We start from the raw sequence: 22123 nt of genomic DNA, 5'->3' as shown, positions 1-22123 counted from the left end.
CAGAATCCCAGAACTGTATTATTATCGTTCACATTTCAAAGATATGTTGAGCAAAATCACTGCAGAAATATTTTTACATTGTCATGAGCTTTAAAAACTTTTCCTGAGCTGCCAGGATATTCCATGTACTGTTACTTAAAATTCGTGCACTGAAATCTAAAACTTTTTTCTATTACAAACAATTGCTGATTTAAAGTAGTTGGCAAACAAGTAAACGGATACTCTGTAGCATGTTAGGTTTCACTGCACAGAGCAAACAGAAGGCACAGAGATTTTCACAGGACTCAGGGGCCATTTTTTATAATCCAGATTCCCACGTAACATTGGAATTTAAAAAGGCAAGGAAAGATGTTTCTATACTAGTTTCAAATTTTCCCATTTTTCTTCTGCCAAGTCTTAAAGTCCCCGAGTATATCTTAAGGTACCAAGCTCCCACACATGATGTAAAGAGCTTTGATGGATGGAAAACTGGACCATTATTTGTGTTCATATGAATATAATTTTCCCCGGGAAACAATACGCACCACCCTAGTAAAATGCCATATGGGGAATCTCTTTGAAAAACATAAAGCCCTCTACCACAAATCTAAGGTGGCATTATTATTTTGTCCTATAATTATCCTGTCAAGAGTCCAATTCAAATAGGAAACCTAGATTTGGGGGTCTTGCAAAGGTGAGGAAGGTATTATTGGAACATACTCCCTTTTCCCTTTTTTTCTTCCACGAACTGATTTTGCCCCTTCCACTAAGGGGCACAAAGAAACAGCTTACATGGAAATCCATTTCGTATACACATGTGCACATACACATCACACACGTACACACAGAAACGTTTGGCTTTCCAAAAATATTTCAGCATGACTGGGAAAATAAGAAAAACCTCTCTTATTTTGAGTAATGATAACAACAAATGGGTTTGAACCTGACATCGTTTTGCTAAAGGTATTTTAGACTATTTTTGTTTTTTCAGATGAAAATACGAATCTTTGGAAAACACACAGATTGATTTCCATCAGCCAATGAAAAATCTACATGTGAAGAAACAATCAGGGGTGTGATATGGGAGTAGAAGTGATGGACGGCTGCGGAAATATTCAGATTCTGAGGAAGGTACAGATGTAGCCCATTAGTTCAATAGGAACTCCTACTGAATATCAGATAAAGTATTTTAAATAGTTAGAGCCTGACTTTGCGGGTTTTTTCACTTGACATTTACTTCTCCTGACTCCGTCTCTCCTTGATTCCCTTCTTTGCTACCAGCATGGAAATAGACTACTAGGAAAACAACCTCAGGCGCTTGCTCCGACTCTTGTCCTATTTCTGCCCAAGGGAATTTATTTTTAATGGGTCTGCCTTTGAGAAAACAGAGTTCCTCCAATGGCTCTTTGGATGGCCTTTTCCCTGTTGTCGAGGCGACAGCTGAATGTGCCAGGTAACACTTAATGGAAGGCTTACGAAGAGAGGAAGTGACCTGAAGAAACCTGGCTCCATTTTCTCCCCTTTGCCCTCTTTAGAAGACCCACCATCACACAGTACCTTCTTTTCATTTTCCCGTCGCTGCTGGTCCTTCACTTTAACTTGGAGAAGCTGAAATTTCAAGAGTTTCCCTATCAGTGGTAGAGTTAATTTCTCTCCGCTGTCCATAATTGCCTTTGCTGCTATTAACACCTATGAAGAAACACACAATTAATAGGAAGAGTGGCATTTTGTAACCTTTGGCTCACTTTGGTGGTGAGGACAAGATGAAATGGTATTTCAGTTTTATAATATTCATCCTTTTGCAAAGGTGTCTCACTGCTGGCCAAAAGCATTAGAGAAAAATTCCCCATTGCCATAGAGAGGGGCATTTATCTCCTACTTTACAGAAATTGGGTCATCTGAAAATGAACTTATTTTTCCAAAGAGGCAGAAAGTGCTTCCCACAGTGGTGCTAGACTCAGACTCCCAAAAAAGGGGCAGAGGAAAGATACGCAGGGGCTCCCTTTAGGATGACTGATAGGTCAGTTTCGTGCTACAGAAAGTCTATTGTTTGGCATAGCCAGTCACCTAAGCTGTCACACTTTGACTTATTACAACAGTATAAGTTAAATAGGGTTTTATAATAATGGAAATAGCTATGTTAGCAATCTTTTACTGCTTGGTGACCGAATTCAAATGAAAGATAAAAACTGCTTGACACAGAGGTACCACAGGAATGTTTCTTCCCCCCTCCCTTGCAATTTAATGTTGATCCTGTTGGTATGCAGCCTAATTGGGGTGAAATGAGGTTATTGAGTTTTCTTTGGGTGACGACAGCCACTAGGAACATACAGCTGCATTGTCCAGATGTGTGGCACTGACAGCCTGTTTTATGACTGCACTCTTTACAGCTTGCTTCCCCTAAATTTCACACAACTCCCTAACATCTGGGCCCTTTTCCTTGGAGCCCTATAACCACTTTATTTACTGCAAAAAAAATAAAATCATGTAAAATATACCATAAAATGTTGTTAGGCATTTCTCTTTATTCGTGTTGCCTCCCTAATAAAGTTCACCTCTGCCGGAAGTACTGTCACAAAAGTAATCTGGTCAAAGTATTTTTCGACTTTTGTTTTTAGGCAAGCGTTAAGATTTATTTATAACCTCGAGATGAATTAGGTGTTACTAAAATGTTCTGACATGTTGCTTTTCTCCCGCCTTCAGAGCAATTACTCCTCCGGGCGCATATGGTGTCAATTTCAGACCCTCTGTCTCAGACAACGACTGCGCACACGGCATCTCATCAGGCTGCGTCTTGTCTGAGGTTCATACCAGCTCTTGGTCAGGGCTTTCCTGACCGATCTGGTTCCTGATGACTTTCCACTTTGCCAAAGGAAATAGCGGAAAGAAGGGGAGATGACTATTTTGCTTCTAACTGCGGAAGGCCCTGTGGATTATTCCAAGCCAAAATGTAATTGGACCTCTTAGAGACCTATTGCATCACAGAAGGGGAAGGGCCAGGGAAAAGAACTCCCTTAAAGCTGAAAAACCAAAGGAACAAACTAAGTGTCAGAAAGCTTAGCGTGTGTCTAAGCAAACACCCATCATGGAACAGAGAGCTTTGCTTTTTACGGCAGCTCTGCTCCTGCTACCACAATTTAGGGAAAGGGACCCAACGGCTGTGATTTCTGGGAGCAGGAAAGCATGAGGGTACACCTGCAGAGCTTCTCCATTTAATGATGAGCAGATTCAAGAGTGAAGGGAGTCCTAAGGGGACAGATGGTCACACGTTAAATGAAAGCTGTCCAATCGGGTCCAACCCCAAGGGAAGATGTATTTGGTTTGAAATGACATTTTTCAATACCAGTTCAACAGTGTGCTGACAGTCAGGCTGTTTTGGGACATCTGGTTCAAAATACACAAATTTGGCTTTTAAGAAACTCACAGCAGTCTCTTATGGGGCGTTGCCCGGTAATACAAATATAATGACGGTGTTGAAGGGAAGTCAACACTGGAATGGATTACCCAAGAGTGGTGGGGAGGCTCTTTTCCTGATGACCTGTGAACACAGGATATTTTCCTCTGTCTGGGACGGTTTGGGTGAAGCCTGCCTGGCGTCAGGGTGATGGACAGGATGTCTCTAGAATGGCTTTCTAATCCTGTGTCTCTGTGAGTCTACAGATGTTGTTACCTCACTGTGTTAAAATGTATTCAAAGCACAACAAAATGTCCCAAGAGAAAGGTATTTTGCAGTCCATAAAAGTTATTTCTGGTCCATCTGAAACTATCTGTACAGAGCTTGTTTTAAAACAAAAATCTGGGGGTGCCTGGGTGGCTCAGTGGGTTAAGCCTCTGCCTTCAGCTCAGGTCATGATCCCAGAGTCCTGGGATCGAGCCCCACATGGGGCTCTCTGCTCAGCGGGGAGCCTGCTTCACCCTCTCTCTCTCTGCCTGCCTCTCTGTATACTTGTGCTCTCTGTCTGTCAAATAAATAAATGAATAAAATCTTTAAAAAAAAAAACAAAACACAAAAATCTGGCATGGCATCAAAATAACCGTGATCTCCTACTGTAAAATAGGGAGATTAGTGATGGGAAGTGTCACTGGAATCACTGGGTAACCATGTTATTCTGACGCATGGACACACAGTGAGTCAGAGAAGTGGCAGGGCAAGGCAGCACTGAGGAGGGCTTGATGGACGTTCCGTTCTCCCTTGGGGCAGCCCATGGAGGCAGGGTCCATGCCAACGAGGCACAGAAGTACATGTAGGTGGCACCAGGAGCAACGGCAGAAACCAGGCATACCTGTCCTTCCCCAGGGCTGCTCAGAGGATTTTCGACTCCATTTTCCCTGCGTGCTTCCCCCAAAGGGAATGATGGTTGGAATCCTTGAGATAATATTTTTTAAAGGTTTTATTTATTTATTTGAGAGAGAGACAGAGGTAGTGAGAGCACAAGTGCAGAGGAGAGAGAGAAGCAGTCTCCCTGCCAAGCAGGGAGCCCGATGTGGGTCTCAATCCCAGGATGCTGAGATCATGACCTGAGCCGAAGGCAGATGCTTAACCGACTGAGCCACCCAGGTGCCCCAATCCTTGGGATAATTCATGAAAATGAAAGTCTCTGCTGAACTCAAAATCTGTGACTGAAATTTTTTATGGTTTGTGGGTCACTTCTAAAAGAGGCAGAGAAAGAAAAATGTTTACAGATTCATTTCTACTTGAAAAGGCATTCTTCTCACACTCCATGATTCACAATTCTACCCCATTAGGAGTCAGTGGTTTGGTCTCAGATGAAAAACAAATCCTTAGAGGGTCTTTGTTTGAAGGATGAGTCTTTGAAGAAAGAAGAAATAACTGCATTTAGAGGGAAATGCAACTCTTCATGGAACATTCCAGAAAGACAAATGTAGGCATGTGTGCAAGTGTGTGCACATACAAACCCATATGCATACATGCATGTGTACATATATATATGACAGATGATATACAGATAGGACATCATGAGGCCTGCTGTCTGGTTTCCCTGGTGAGCTTACAAGGAGACATATGGAGCAGCTTGAATCTTTGCCAACATGGTCATACTCAATGCAGGTGAGTTCTGAGCAAAGGTAAAGATTTTGGATCTATATTTCTCCTGCTGGGAGCCGCCCACAGAAGACGGTGGTGGAGGGGAGGGAAAAGTGTGGTTGTGAGGGGCAGAGGAGGGTGGGGTGATGGGAGAGGGATGAACAGAGGTAAGACAGCCCTCTAGGAACTCCAAGCGGCCACCAGTGTTCCTAAAAACAAATAAACAAACAAAAAAATCCTTTTCACTTCAGGGCCCTCCTTAGGGGTCCATGATATTTGTTACAGCAGCTGAAATAATGCACCAGGGTATGATTTCACATCGAACCTATTATCCTTAAGTCAATGACTTAGGGTTGGTTTGGATATGCAAAGACCCCGGCAAACAGAAAACAGAACACAGTTCAGGACCTTGACTCCATCCAACTAACACAGGACTGCATAAACAATTTTGACACACAGAAGATCTAACTCTTACAGGTATGTATGTATTCTTTCGTTCATTCGGTATCACATTGCTTTGAGTAGATCATTTCCTTAATATATGACTGATTAAGTACGATAGTTCATCATCACTGTCAGAAGTCCAAACAGTACCAGAAGGATGTCCAATGAAAAGAAAATGTGTCCTCAACCCGCTCCACCATCCCCTCTTTCCAGAAGGAAATCCTTGTGTATCCTTATGTAATTTCCTGTACATTAATAAACATACATGTGTATATCCTATATGTTTTAATACCATTGGGATTATGCTTTCCCATGGTCAAGTGACTAGTGTTTTTACACACAAAGTTATACGACAGCTTTCTATGCTGACATGTATCGCTTATGCTTATATTTTTAAATTATTTTCATAGTCTCCTATTGTATGGACATTTGGGCATTTATTTTACCAGTTTCCTAATGATGGACATGTTGGCAATTTTAGGTTTTTCCTTCTATGAAGTGCATATGGCTTCTAAATACTTAGAAGTATCGACATTTGGAAAGTTCATAGCATTTTTGTTCCCTCCACCATTCTGTGAAGGGATGTATCCCCCCCACCCCCGACTCCTTAACACTGAGTATTCTCCAGCCTTTCTCTCTCTTGTCTAGATCCATGCCAACAGATCTTTCTGTGACGCTGGAATGTTCTGTGGGCTGTACAAAATAGTAGCCACCAGCCACATGTGGTTATCAAGCACTTGAATATTGCTTGTCTGAGGAACTGAATTTTTCATTTTATTTTTTAGTTGATTAAAATTGAATTTTAAATAGCCACAGGTAGCTAGTGGTTGCCGTTTTGGTCAGAGCAGATCTGTATGAAAGCAAAAGGTGGAAAAAATAGTATTCATTTAAATTATGTTTAATTATCCCATCACTCTGTCCTTTTACCCCAAAACTGAAAGGAAAAATACCCTATCTGGCATCATCTTTCCAAATTTTATTAATGTAGGCAATGCTTAAATACACTTATTAAATAATAATGGTATATTCAGATTTACAGAGGACTCAGGATGAAAGGTAATGGAAATCTATGACTCCCAGGCTAAGGTATTTGTTTCTGGCCACCAGGGAAATTTGCCCCAGGAAAGTGAAAATGAACAGGGTTGGCATGGGGTAAAATGGGAAAGATACAGTTTGCTTCTGGTTTCTTTGTGTTACCCTTTTCTCCTCTGCTGCATTCCTCCTCCAAGAACCTGATGCCTTTCTGCCTTCCAAATCCCTCTTGATACTAAAATAGAAAAGCTTTTACTTGGTAACTCACTTTGAATGAACTTCATTCATACCAGCGGGTTAGGTGTATTTTAAGATTTTATCCCACAGTTACAGGAAGAAAAGGACTAGAAACTGTGAAATAATTTCAAACAATATGTAATAGGTGTGGCTGTTTAGAATTTAGAGTGGCAGGCAGCTGTTTTCGCCAACCTGAAAGCTTGCAGTGCCTAAGCCTGGCTTGAAGGTAAATCCGGTTTCTGTGCCCCTGGTCCTCGGAGGGGGGTGGTGGTGGTGGTGGGGTGGGTGCGGGGGAGGCCTGGAGTGACAGCAGCCTTGAAGCCTTGACAGGTTTCTCAAGCACCAGCCCTTGGGGTTCATTGCTTGGTGTTGCTGATAGATTCCAGGACTAGGTCCTACAGAGGAAAGGATCTGAAGGGAAAATGGAAATCTCCCTCGGATCAGGGTCGGAGGAGCATCTCAGAGGGTGAGTGAGTGGGTGGGTGGGGCAGAAAAAGAGTCAGGGGTACCATGTTGAAGAATAAAGACAAAGGAAACAGCTCCAGGAATAAGATCGGGGACTGGTCTATGTGTGCGTGTGTCTGCACGTGACGTGTGTGTCTGTGCACACACATATGTGTGTGCAAGTGTGCACAAGACTATGTATGTTTATGTGCACAGCTGCCTTGGGGATGATCAAGATGATTAAGATACTCTATATCTAAAAAGTGTCAAAACTGAGATTGTGAGAAATTGAAGAATCAGTAAAAAAGAAAAACACTTCTGCTTGGCACTTTAAAAAGAAATACTGTTGACTCTTTACCATTTCTATCTAATTATTCAGCAGAACACATGGTGTTACATTTATCGTTAAAACACATGTCAGATTAAAGAAGTATAACTTGTTCATCAAAGCGGACTGTGTAACTGTATGTGCCATCTTCAAAATTTGCTGCTTGGTAGCATCATTATTTGCTTATGTATTCTGCTTTACTCTTATATGTTATATCTGCTTATAACATTAAACAGTCAGAGGAATTATTGCCCTAGCATGTGTGTGCATGTGCATGTGTGTGTGTTTTACAAAAATTCCAATTATTAGATGGGCCTGATTCTGCACATTTGATGAAAAGGATGGACAAACAAGAGATTTGCAAATGACTGAAAAGGCCCACTTATTTGGAGATGCCCTCACATGGAACAATCCTATTGGGAATTTCAGCTCCTGTGGTACAAAGGCGGAGAAACCAGGTGCCAGAAGTTATCGTGACTTCCGTGCAATGTAAAGAGAAAGCCCAGGTTGCACCTGCATTCCGGTCTTTTCAGACATCACTGGGTGGCCCTGGGCAAGCAACCGAACTCCCCTCAAATCTCAGCTTTTTAATCTGCAGCAGGGTTTCCCAACAGTGGCACGTTGACATTTGGCACCAGGTAATTCTTTGTTGTCAGAGGTTTTCCTGCGCCTTGCAGGAGGTTTTGGTACAATCCTGGCTTTTACCCAGCTGCAACAAACAGAGGTCTCTCCAGACATTGCTAAATGTTCCCGAGGGGACAAAACCATCCCTGGTTGAGAACCACTGATTTACAGAAATAGAACGTAACTAGAATCGAATGAAATGACGCCTAAAAAGACATGGTATGGTGAGCGGCAGACACATGGTAAACCCTCACTAAACTCAGCTCTTGCTGTAATTATTCTTATCTCCAGGGGGGAAAAAAATGGAATTCTTGAAGGCTTTACAGCCCAGCTTGGGAAAAAGAGGAAAGGAATGGGGTGAAGCACATTTAGGCTGGTGGACAGACAGTGACCTTAAATTTATCATCAGGTGGTGGTAACCTGGCTTCAACTTTCATTTAACCCTTCTTCCACTCTGATGAAAACACACCAAGATCCATCTAGGGAAAGCAGAGATAGAGAAGGTGTGAAAACGTATTTTGTTGTGGTGCAGTATACAATGGCAGGGGGAAGGAAGGAAGAAGGTTTGCTGTTCCTAATTTCTCTTAAAACGTGAGCCGGAAGAATCCTACGAAGTGTTCCGCCATCCTGCGGTGCCCTTCTCCTGTTTCTCCTCCAACCCTTCTGAACTTACGGAGTGCCCAGCTATACTGCAGTCACTGCATTACTTGATCCTCTACACGTCTTGTCTACCCAATTCGCATTCCTTAAGTAATGAATAATTTCCAATGAGACATAATTGGAAAAACAGCTGGAAGGGTAAGGGTTGTGGCGAGAGGAGGTGGCGGAGAGACAGAAAAAGAGGAAAGGGAAAGAATGGGAATGACTGAAACATATTTTCTCACTTTGAGCAGAGGAAAAGAAAATAATCAAGCAATATTAAGCTGTCCATACATAGGTTTAAAGGTGACAGAAGAGGTAGGCTCCGCAGGGATCTCACTGCCTGTCTAATGCAAATGGAACGTTGTGAAGGTGCTCAGACCGCAGCTTGGTGAGAAGTTCATAATGATGATAAATACCCGTAGCAGGTGACTCCCAGATTATTTTCAGCTGTCCATAATTAAACTGGTATCCATCTCTCGACAGCGTCAGGGCTGTAAAGTAATTCCAGTCATTGGACCCCTTACATCTGTGCTGAAATGAAATAATATTTGGCAGTAACAAGAAGTCACTGAAACTAAATAAACAACCCCTTTCAAGACTACATAAAAGTCGGTAACATAATAACATTTGACAGGGATTAAGACTTCTCTGGGTCTGTAAGGAAGTTTCAGAAGCAGCAATAACAAATACATGGAAGGTAGAACAGATCTTTGCTTTCACGGCCATGTAGAATTTGAAATGTGACAGATTTCCCAAAGGAGATGTGCATTTCCAACATCTAATATGCACATGTCAAAAAAAGCACACAACTCTGTTTCAGAAAAGTTTGTTGGGATTACTCTTCCCAAGAAGGATAATGCAAAGTTTCCCTCTTTTTATTAAGGAGTGTTTCAGTTTTTGTATTTCTACAAGACATGGAAAGGCACATGAAGCTGCGTATGATAATATATGGGAGAATGATAGAGAAAGTTCATATGCACATTAGCTCTAGGTGTATAAGAGCAATACATGGTTCCATAATCATGGCAACCTTTTTTTTTTCTTTTTTTTTGGTAGATCAAGATTTTTTCCTTAGCCCCCAGTACTGCTACCCCCGCTGAAGTCATTCTTGTTTCTTTCAGCTTGTCCTAGAAGCTACAACTGAATAATCCTACCATGTTTTTTAATCTTTCCTAAGGGGGTTAGCCCTTTTGTACTGGAATTATTGGCACCCAGGGTTTGTCTCCTCTGGAGCTCCCAGGTCAGATCTTATCCTTACCTAACTCATCTTTTCTAAATCCCTCACGGAATATGTAGGGATGTAGGCATGTAGTATGTTCACTCAATCAGAGTGAGGATGCTGTCTTCCAAATTATTATTTTCAAATGTTTTTAGCTATGATTACAAAGCTGTAGGAATAGATTGTAAGTCTGTTCTCAGTCACAGGTGGTCACATAGCATTCACTACATAAAGGGCAAGGGCTGTTCTAACAACCACACTGTTTTTATTTTAATCTAAGGACTGGACTTCAGGTATTCTAACTCATTGAATTCTCGCCTTTCCTTTCGAGTGGATACGCTGGTCATCCCATTTTATTGATAAAGAAAGTGAGGCCTGGTGATCACACAGCAAGTAGTAGAGCTGGGATTAGAAGCCAGATGATCTTGCTCCAGTCCTGCTCCCTGTCACTATATCTGTGGCATTACAGGAGGGCTTCTCACCCCTTAGCTGGGGCTGCTGGGCTCCCGTCTAGTGCCTCAGCCCCTCCCCAGTCTCCACACCCAATCCTCATCTTGGCAGGAGGGTTGAAGGGCTTCTCATTTTTGTTTTTAAGATTTATTTGACAGTGAGAGAGAGAAAGACACACACACACACACACACACACACACACACACACACAGAGCAGGGAGAAGGGGCAGAGGGAGAAGAAGACAGAATCTCAAGCAGACTGTACACCAAGCATGGAGTCCTATATGGGGCTTGAACTCACAGCCCTGAGATCATGACCTGAGCTAAAACTAGGAGTCAGATGCTTAACCAACTGAGCCACCCATGTGACCCTGAAGGGTTTCTTGGACCAATATTTAATGTTTAAATACTCTTGATACTCTTACTCGTTTAGCCCTAACCTGGCTCCTCCAATCTGAGTAGCTAAGCTGTTTTTTTGTGTTTTTTTTTTGTTTTGTTTTGTTTTGTTTTCCACTGACACCTAGTGGGAACCTGAGACTCAGAACTCTTGATCCTAATGGCTATGGAGGAGGGCAGAATACACCATCCCCAAATATGCCACTTTGGCATAAGGATTATTTTGAACTAAAACACTTAAAAAAACAGCAGGCACAAAAAAGGACCTTCTGGTCTCCCCCTTTTTCTTAATGAAAACAGTAGATAAAAGCTTCCATATGAAAGATGCCCTCCCCGCACCAGAGGAAATTAAATATTATCATTATCAAGGATGAGAAGTTGAGACAGAATTCTATAAAAACAGGCCTTGCCTCTCTGTTCAATTTAATATAAAGTCCTGCAGGGTTGAGTTTTTTTTTTTTTTTGAGGATCTTCATTTCCTTAAGAGGGTCCCCTCATCACATAAAACTTACGGCAGTGTGTATGTTTTTTCTCCTGTTCGTTTGACCAATGCCAATCTAATTGTCAGGCTCAGCTAGAAAGACTCCAAGAGGGTAAACCTTCACAGTTACCTTCCCTAAGGCTCCCTTTGTGTATTGTCCCAGGGCCGGGTACTAACTTAGAAATGGAGAAACTCAGGCTGGCAGCTGCCTCCATTTTCTAGCCTCCTCCTCCTTAGATCCCAAGTCATTCTCCTGAAATCCTGCCTCAGTCTGAGTCCTATACCTAACACCCAGCTAGTCATCAGAGATCCAGCTGTCTAAACATGGCTGCTCCCTGCACATCTGGCCCCCGACACCAGAGCATTAGAAGCATCATTTGCCATTTGGCTTGGATACCACTTTCCACCTCCCAGACCAGAGGTGATGGGTGCATACCCATCATCCTTGCTTTCTTCCTAGGAGAATCTGACTTTTTTTCAGGCATTTGCCCCCTCTCCTATTTGGCCCCATGTGCCTCAGGGCAATGATGGCTCCATGGGCAGACCTGTTTGTACTGGAAGTGATCCTAGCCCCTCCGCCACCCCATCCAGGATTGGTTCAGGATAAGCCCACGATCTAGTTCAGGCCAGTGGGATGTGAGGAGTGGTATTCTGGGGTTTCTAGATTTGTCATGACAGAGCTCTGGGAAAAGGCATGAGGAAATGTTGCTGCCGCCACGTCACCTCCCTCAGCCACCTCACAGATAAAGGAAGGGTCGGAGCCTAGAGGAAGTGGGGCTGGAACCATGGTCTATGCTTATCCTGAGCCTTGCCTGGGCTTCTTGTTATACAAGCCAATATGTTCTCTTTGGCTTAAGGCAGTGTTAGTTTTACTTGCTCAAGTTAGAAGGTAGAAGTAAGGTGACCAAGTTGATATCGATATGGTGAGATTCATACTTTCAAATTAATGGAGACCTTAAAAAAACCAAAGAACAAAACAAAACAAAAAAAAACCCACCACAGACAGAGATAATTCAGGTGTGTTTCTCAGATCAGCAGCACCAGCATCACCTGGGAACCCACTGGGAAATGCAGATATGTGGGATCCACCCCAGACCTATCGAAGCTGCCACTCTGGGGCTCCCACTCTGTCTCAACAAGCGCTCTGGTGATTTGGACATACCTCAGTTTTGGGAGTCACTGCTTTATACCTGGTTTCCTTTGTGGCCTTTCATGCTAGTGCACTGAACCCACATGCTGCCTGTTTCACCCAGAATCCCTTGCTAACTCTAAGTTATTGCCTCAAAAAAAAAATATATATATATATATATAGAGTCACCACATTGCCCATTTCAGAAGACAGCCTGCAGTGGGATTTCTGCTAATGTCCTGCTGGGTGAAGAATGTTTTCAATGTGTCAGCACTCTCTGCTTTTTCCTAGTGTACTTTGTTCTTCCACCATTATGGGAAAGTTGTAGTGTTTCTCTAGCTTGATCGTGAATGGTGGAGTTGCCCCCAGCTTTAAATTGATCCCAAACTGGTCCCATAGAGAGGGCTTGTTTTCCAGTTCTCCTGTCCCTTCTTCAACTCCTTGACTCATTACTTAGAAAGGAGGCATATAAAATATGGGTGTCTCCTGGCTGTCCACCAACAATGACCTTTATGAGCAGATGGATGCCATATCAGTCCCCATTAGTGTTCCTCTGGTGTGCCCTGTGGACCACCCGGCCCAGAATCGCTGGGACCATCATTAAAGATACAGATGACCCAGGATCTACCCCTCAGACTACCAAATCAACATCTGGAGGTGAGGGCCTGAGAGTATGAAATTGTAACAAGCATTCTAGGGATTCCTAAATACCCTGGAGTTTAAGAACTAGGACAAAGGTCATTTATATATTAATACTAGAATGGCCAACAGAGGAGTTCACCAGGGTGTGGTATTTTCAGAGCTAAAACAAAAAGTCCCTGGCAGGCAGGATGGTTGGTCAGTCTGAGAAAGCAAGTTCAACGTGTGCCATCCTGAGCCTACCTGCTATAGCGTTAGAGGGTCATGAGTCTGTCTTTTTCCTTCGATCTGCTTTCCCCGTCTCAGCTCATCAACTGATGGCCTTCTCAGAGCCTCCTGTTTGCCCCAAATCCTGAGTCGGTCTATTTGAGGCAGCAAGGGTATTGATTCTCCCCTCTGGCAGTGTCATTTGACATGGTTATTCATCTCATAGTAAGGATCCAGTAACCTACCAATAAATATTCATGGGCCCCCAGGATGTAGTAACTTGCCCATGGGCACTGGGGTTAAACGGTGGTACTGATGGTTAAATATAACACCTTCTAAGCAGTGTGATATCTGCTGCTAACTTCTAGAATTGGCTAGGATTTTCTTCTGTGAACTCCAGAAGAGTCTGAAATGCAACACCAAGAAGTTATGAGCCAGACCACCAGTTTAGACACTCCCTTAAGATTTCCATTCCTTAGGCTCAGACTGTGAACCCCATACTCCTACTGCCTGGTGAATCCTCTCAGTAGCTCCAGATCAGTTTTCCATGATCTGAACCCATGCCATGTTGCTTTCCTTTCCTAGGACTTCTTTCACACACACTATCTTCTTGGGTGTCCACCAAATACACTCCAGAGCCTTCTTGCACACAGTCTTCTCCTGCCTGGGAGGATTTTCCTCAGATAGCCTCATAACTCCATCACCTCCCTCAGGTTTTTATTCAGATGTTTCCTTCTCAATTTTACCCTCTCTGACCACCATATTTAAATGAGGATCCCACCCCCTACTGCCCACACTCCCCAACACTCTGTGCTTCTTTTCCTCCATAGCATTTATTACCATTTAATATAATACCCACTTTATCTTCTCTTTCTCTTTCCTGTAAGGGCATTGGTTTTTACTTATTTCTTCCCCACTGATTTGAATTCAAAGCCCAGAACATAAAAAATGCTTACTAAATAATTACTGGACCAATTGAATCAGATGGTCACTGTGAACCATGTTTTAAAATGCTTAATTGCAAATTTCACCACTATCTGGAGGCCTACTCTCATGATTCAACCATGCTTGGATTTCCCTGTTGGCCTGGATATATCTGAGTTAACTGGGGCCTTCTGGTGGGTGTACCGTCAATGCTGTTTACTCTTCCTCAGAGACTTTTTCTAGAGACAGATTGTTCTTGTGGTGCAATCCTGGTGATGTTCCTTTTTTCACCATCCAACTGTTGAGATGGTGCCATTCTTGGTTATGAGTTAATTAACTTGGCTCGCACTTTAAGGATCCATCTTGTCATTCATCTGATAGTTTACAGAGCACCCACTACATTCCACATACTGGAGATCTAGAGATAAAGGCTGCAGCCTCTGCCCATGATAAGCTCTCAGTCGAGATGGGGAGGCTGACCACAGTGTGCACAGCCTATGCGCATGCCCTATGGTATCCTGTGCCCTGCCCAGTGACGGAGGTGAACAGGTTGTGGTGGCCATGGGAGGCCACCTCCTCCAAATTCAGAGAGGCAGCAAAGATCTTCTGCAGGTGTCATTCCCGAGGGATGACTGTGACTGAGGTCAGGTGGTGGGTGATGGAAGGACGGGATCTCAGGCAGAAGGACTGAAGCCAGAGAGAGAGGCATATTCAGGAAACCAGAAAGTGGTTGGGGGGTGCGGTACACATGACTGGAGGACAGAAATGGCAGAGGGGTGGGGAAATGGGGGAAGGACTGAAGGAACATTGACATTGGAGAAGCCCCCAGGGGTGAGGACACCAGGGTCTTGAATGACACATTAATGGAATTTGGACTTTATCCTCAAACTAAGGAGACACAGAGAGTTTTAAGCAGGTGAGAGACGTGATCAGATGTATAGAGGTCTCTTTTTGGGTCTCAGGATTTTATCTTCAGTGCCTGCTTATATGGAGCAAAAAACCCAGGCTTATGGGAGGTCTTGGTAACCCATGGCACACTTCAAAATGCTTGAGTGTATATCTCAGAGTTTATATTCTGTACCTTTCCCTTCCAGCTTTGTTCTCTGCTTCTAGTGCTAGAAGCATATATGTTTACTAGAGGTATTCTAATTTGCCCAGAAACTACAGACAAAGCTGTGGGCAAGCAGGCAGCACCACTGACCTTGAAGAGCAATGAGTGAAGCCCGAACACTTTCTGGCCCTTCTCAGGTCAGCTCCTTTGGCAAAACCCAAAAGGTTTCCCTTTGGGTATCTTGACTTTTGGATGTTTACAAAGGCAAGGGCCTCTGATGGCATGTTCCTTTGTTCCTCCAGCTCCCAGAACAGCACTGGCACAAGTGCTCAGAATGAAAGAAAGAATGGATAGGATGAAGGCAGCTTGGAGCAGTGGAGAATGTAAGGAAGATTGAGAAGAAGCGGAGCCATAGTCAGGTTCTGGGTGGTTGGCAAGGGGCTTCCAGAGTAAGATGGAGAGCCCCTCGTGGAGAGGAATGGCCCTTTCCCGGCCCTCTGGGCAGCATATGGACACAGGGAGGCTGATTTCTCCAAGTGCAGACTCAGAAGTGCCTAGGTGCTAGCACAGAAGGTGTGTTCCTGGACTTGCCCGAAGACACCCCCTATCTCCACGATCACAGCCGGGATCTGGAAATGACATTTTTAATGAATTCTCTGGGTGATTTTGAGGCATGCCACTTTGAGCACCACTGACTCAAGGAGACAAGAAGAGGGTGGAAATTGGATTAGCTCACACCAAAGAGCCTCCTCCATCAACTCTTCCCAGACTCCTTATCAGAGATCACTCTCCCTGGGTCCCACTGCCCCTGCCCTCAGTCTAGTTTCTGTGGAGGCCCCTCCTGTGCCTCTCTCAGCATTCTTACGTTATGTGTCCTTCTCCTTTGGGGCACTGTTGAGTTTGTGTGGGTGACGGCTTCTCCCTTTCGTGCCTCACAGCACCGAAAATCTGTTTGGAAATCACTTAAAGCAAACATTCCCCATTTGGATTTACAATTCAAGATCCCCTCCCATTATCAAAAGAAATCTGAAAATGGAATTCCATAATCATTTCACTTTAATGAATTCCATACTCATAAAATATAGTCAATAAAAATGCGATTAAATGTTCAACCTTACAACTTTTCTTATCGAATTGACTGAGATAAAAAAAATACAGTGTTGAAGAGGGTGTGGTTAAATTGGAACTGTTAGAAGGAATGTAAATTGGCACAAATTGTCTCAAATGCATTTTGACAATATGGGTCAAGAGCTTTAAAAAGACTTACATATTTTGACTCAGTTATTCCTCTTCTTGAAATTTTTCATAAGGAAACAATCAGGGTCATAACTATCAGTAAACAGTCTAAATTTAGCAAAAGGGGGCGTGGTTATGTGAATTACTAACTAGAGATATGCTTTCTATTATATAGACACTGAATACGGATTTAGAAAGGCTAATGTCATCGTTTGTGGCATACACACACACACACACACACACACTCACACATAGATAAAGCACACATAACATTCTCATTTTTAAAAAGAAGCACACATCTCTGAACGATGGAATATTCTTTTCTTTTTAAAGATTATTTATTTATTTTTATTTATTTGACAGAGAGAATCACAAGCAGGCAGAGAGGCAGGCAGGGGAGGGCGGTAGCAGGCTCCCTGCTGAGCAGAGAACCCCATTTGGGGCTTGATCCCAGGACTCTGGGATCATGACCTGACCTGAAGGCAGAGGCTTTAACCCACTGAGGCACCCAGGCGCCCCTGAATGATGGAATATTCTACAGATACTTCTGACTTCCAGTACTTTCTTGCTATTGCTATATGAACTATGCTTTTCCTACATTCTCCACATTTTCTACAATTAAAGTGCATTGCTTTCATAATCAAACAGCTAATAAATTACATACACGATGTAAATGGTATACACCCGCCTCCCACAGAAGGCTCCCAGCATCTCTACCTCTCATACTGCTTCTCAGCTCCAAATCCCTCGGTGGCCCTCACACCTCTGAGATAAACCGTACACTTCTCTTCAGGGCAGGCCAAGCCCTTTATGACCTGGTCTTGACCCATGTGTCCAGTGTCACTCCTGGCTCCTCCTTCCATGTCATTTCTAGTTCCTTGGGCATGCTGCGCCATCTTAGGCCTGCATGATTTTTAATGAGCTGATTTTTTTGCCTAGAATTCCCACCCCTTGGTTACTTTGTAAAAGCTCCATTCAGCTCTTAAAATTCAGCTCTTAAGCTCTTTTCCCCTAAAGCATTTCCCTCAGAACTTTAGGAAGATTTAGGCATTGTTCTGTGCACTCGTTGCAACTTTAAAAACTTCTTTGTTATCATACAGTAATAGAATTGCTCATTTCTGTTTCTGTTTTCCAGGTTCAAGACTGGAATTGGCTTTGTGATTGGCACGTGGTTATCAACCAAAGCAGCACGTGCTGAATGAGAGAATGGGCACGCAAATCACACAGACCTTCGCAAACATTGTGCAGTTTGTACCTTGTGAAAGGGCACCCTGCAATGAGTGAGTGTGGATGAACACCAAGCCAGACCTTCTCTCACCAAGCTGGTATGCTCAAAGCCTGGGAAAGCAAATGGTGCTAGGTTGCTAATTGTTTTATTTTTTTTTTAAGATTATTTATTTTAGAGAGAGAGAGAAAGAGAGAAAGAGAGTGAGCACAAGTGGGAGCGGGAGGGCCAGAGGGAGAGGGAGAGAGAATCTCAAGCAAACTTCACACACAGTGGAGGGGCGCCTGGGTGGCTCAGTGTGTTAAAGCCTCTGCCTTCGGCTCAGGACTTGATCCTGGGGTCCTGGAATCAAGCCCCGCATCAGGCTCTCTGCCCGGTGGGAAGCCTGCTTCTATCTCTATCTCTGTCTGCCTCTCTGCCTACTTGTGATCTCAGTCTGTCAAATAAATAAATAAAATCTTTTAAAAATAAAAACCAAAAAACTTCACACTCAGTGGATCCCAATTGGGGGCTCGATCTCACCACCCTGAGGTCATGAACTGTGCCTAAACGAAGAGTCAGATGCTTAACTGACTGTGCCACCCAGGAGCCCCTGTCATATGTTTGTATTCTTATACTTTTTTGTCTCGCTCTCTCTGTACACATATACACACACACATATGCACACACACACAATGTACATGAATAAATGCTCAATGTTTTTTAACTGATGGGATACGTGATCCCAATGGTTTAGGATTGCTAGCCTAGAGCACTGGGGTTTTCGTGATGAGTAACACATGCCTTCTAATGCTCACGCCATTCACTACGGAGTAGGGGATTCACTGACAAACAAACAACCACAATATAACAGGGCAAGATGAATTTTGCCTGGGAGAATCCAAGAAGGTTTTGTACAAGAGATGACATCCAAACAGGGTTATTTGGCTGATAAATAGAAACATCTAAGTCTAATCTGTACATAATTCTCTTCGACTCAGTGCACTTTGCACTTAGCAGTGAAGGAGTATGAAATGAATTGTGTGTTGTAAATGATGGAAAAGGGATGAGCCAGAGTTCGTTCAAAACTGTAAAGAAATGGAGCCATGTGTGTTCCTTTATGGGGCCAGGTAGAAATCCTAGTTTTCACAGTCACGTCATAATGATACCCCACTTTGTATCTAGTCTCAAAATACCCCTGGGTCCCCAGGGCTTCTAGAGAAAACCTAAGTTCATTTCCACTAATTCCTGTTTTTATTTTGCCTATCTAACTTGGCTCATTGTTGCATTTTGCAACTTTGTGCAAAGTGGTCAGTCCTCTAAGTGGGGGATGTTTGTTCCCCGGGGAATGCTATGAATTTGTGCCTGCCAAGGCCTGCCTGCGTTTGGCCCTGTTCTTTTAGAAAATTGAAGACAAGGGGAAACATTTCCTCAGGGATAGCACTAGAAAAACCTCCTGGTGCTTGCTCTTTTGCTTAGGTGAATCCCTAAGTGGGTTAAACAGAACCATCAGCTTCTTGATGGTAGGGACTGTGTCTCCTGGAAGTACCAGCATGAAGTTTGGAGTCAGAAGGTTTGGGTTCCAACATGGGGCTCTGCCATGATTAGCCGCTGGTTGGGGCAGGGCAAATCACTTAACATCTTTGAGACTCTCTCCATCTGTCACCTGAGAATAGTAAGATGTATGAGGCTGTGGTTGGGATCGAATCTGACATTAGGTATGCAAATATTTTGTACTCAAAGGGGCATTTTCCAAATGTGAGCTGTGGGTATTACTCCTGTCTTCCTTAAGGGTCCCAGTGAAGAGCACTGGCTGCAAGAGAAAATGCCATCTTCCCAATGGTTCCAGAAAGACTGGCTGCCTGACTGATGAAGGTGCAACAGATTTAGTTCCAGCAAGCTTGCTCATGGTCAGGCAGAAATTGCTTCTGGTGATGGTGACTTGTGCCATGGCCCACAGGGTTGGACCTTGCTGACCCCTTCCCCCCTCTCCCTGTACAAAGGACATTCTCCTGGGGTTCAGCTTTTATCTCCGATAAGTAAAGTCATGCTAATAGGGTAATGGATATGATGGGTTAACATTCTGAAAATGCAGTTTCATTTCATTTAAACCAGGGTTTTATGGACACTGTGCTTGAACTTGACAGGCGGCTGTGGGGGCTATTTTTGGACAAGAAGGACTTCCAGCACCTCTTAAATCACATCACACAGCAATTGCGTACTCCCACCTACACACAGGGTGGGTCTGCATACATGAAACAGGACGCTAGCCGTGGGTGTGAGACCCAAAAACTCTTTCCCTCATCTGATGACTAATCCTTGTTTCTGCTTTCAGAAAGGGAAAGCACCATACACAGAGCTTACCAGTGCAATACCTTTTCCTTTTCTTGCTCCAAGAAAGGGGGAAAAGAAGTGTGTGTGTGTGTGTGTGTGTGTGTGTGTGTGTGTGTATTCCTCCGATGATTGAGGAATCCTGAAATGAACTTCTATAGGAAACCTCTGACAATGTTCTATGCATGGTTTTGTACAGGGAATTGAAACAAGTTGGCAGGAGGAAGAATTCTTTCTGCATAATTCAAAGCAGATATTTTACTGGGGGAAAAGCAAGTCAGAAATTTGCTGTCAGTCCTTGAAATTTTATTAGTTACGAAAAGTAATATATTAGCCCATTGCATTAAGTCAAGATAGGATCTGCCCTTTACTTCTTCTCAGTGATAGTCCTAAAATGAATCTTTGAGAATGCAGTATAAGACTAGCTCCTCATAAAGGATGTAAGACCCAGTGGTGGTCACATGTCACGGGTTATTAGACTCTGCTTTGCTTCCCTGTAGCTCCAGAGATAAGTAAAAGGATAATATCGTAAGACTTTGAATAACTAAAATAATTAGCTATTCCTTCTGACTAATAGGTAATCTAACTGAAGATTTCTTGGTGAATGAGTGAGGCCAGATTGAGTCTGTCTTTTCCACATAAATTCTTGATAAAGGCTAATTAAGGTAATGATAAACTGACTAGTTTGGGAGTGCCTGGGGTAGTACAGGACACTACGTGGGGCATTCTGTTGGCCTCACTCACCATCAGAGTTCTGTAGATTTCAAATGGTTATGCACATTATAATGCAAATAAGTATGAGCTGAAATATGAAATTTTAAAGGCAGGGGTTTGTTAAACAATTTCACTTTTTCTCAGTAGGAGTTTTTGTAGGATTGGTTTCCTATGTGTGAACATACTAAATTCATAATTACATGCATTTTATACATCTCTTGAAGCAATGTAGAGACTGTATTTTAACTAGCTTACATTATCTTTCTCCTTAACAATGTTTGAGGGTTGTTTTTGGCCAATCATGTTTGTGAAATAGAAGAATGGATGCATTTTTTGTATAAAAATGTCTATCTGAAACTCATTCATTCAAATTAATGCTCATTGAGTGTTTAATATGCACAGTAGCTTTTCAATAAATATAAATGAATTTCTAATAGTCCATTCTTTCACCTCGATTTTGGCATTTCTTCTTCCTTTCCTTGCAACCAAAGATTGAGGAAAGAGTTAGAATTTCAGAAATAGACGTTGTATGAAAAACATGTAGAAGCATGAAAATTGTTACCATACTTCAATTCCAGCAATACTTTTTCTCCCTCTAAGGAAGCAGGTTTTCTGTATGTTCGTTGCATCTTTGACTATTTCGGTGCATCCTGCCTTCTTGCCCTCCTCTTTCCAACACACGCTGTCTGGGGACCATTACCCGTCTTGCCAGAAGTTGTGAACAACAAGTGAGGTCGGCTACAGGGCTCAGTGAAGAGCAGACTCCATTGTAACTGGGGATTAAACCTATAACTCTTCCATCAGACTTGCTGCAAGGTATTAAAATGAAATAGCAGGAAACAAGCCCGTTGTTTACAAAATTATCCTCTAAGAGCTCGTGAGGTCAGAGACGTGGTTCAATTCAATCTTGTGCCCATTATCCGGCGTACAACAGAAATTCAGTCAACGTCTGCTGAGCAAGGAGAGGGCTAGGATGAGGATCTGCTATATCCATTAGCACAGGGCTACGTGAGAGACTGAGAGAGGAAAATTCAAGAGGAAGAGGGATGGATTGAGAGGATTCTGGGCTGTGGTTTTGAAAACTTTCTTGGACCTGTATTTATAGCAAACAAATACTTATATCACAAATCACACACATACAAACACAGCTGCAGCCAACTAAATGTCTTTGTGGACCACAGGGTGATCAGCTGCAGTCAGGAACCCGCTGTGTAGGACATGGAGCCCACCAAGGGAAGATGGGAGGGCCTGGAGCTGCTAGTACCTGGGAAGTGCCGCCGAACCACTATGGCTGAAGGAAGGAAGCCATGAGCTTTACTCCCTGCTGCCTCGACCAGGGACCCTCACTAGCCCTGCATTAATAAGTGA

The 22123-nt window shown here is 43.1% G+C and overlaps 1 protein-coding gene across 1 annotated transcript in view; it reads right to left on the bottom strand.

Annotated features, from left to right (window-relative positions):
* The window catches only part of SPAG17 (sperm associated antigen 17), a 254989-nt gene that overhangs the window by 178704 nt on the left and 54162 nt on the right, over nucleotides 1–22123 (bottom strand). The window contains exon 4 of the mRNA XM_047725498.1: nucleotides 1537–1668. Within this exon, the coding sequence (XP_047581454.1) occupies nucleotides 1537–1668 (132 nt within the window). The remainder of the gene's footprint in view (nucleotides 1–1536; nucleotides 1669–22123) is intronic.

Source organism: Lutra lutra, chromosome 4 (assembly GCF_902655055.1).
Source record: "Lutra lutra chromosome 4, mLutLut1.2, whole genome shotgun sequence".
Classification (NCBI taxonomy): Eukaryota; Metazoa; Chordata; class Mammalia; order Carnivora; family Mustelidae; genus Lutra; species Lutra lutra.
Note: the sequence above shows the minus strand (reverse complement) of the source record. Positions and strands in the feature narration are given on the sequence as shown.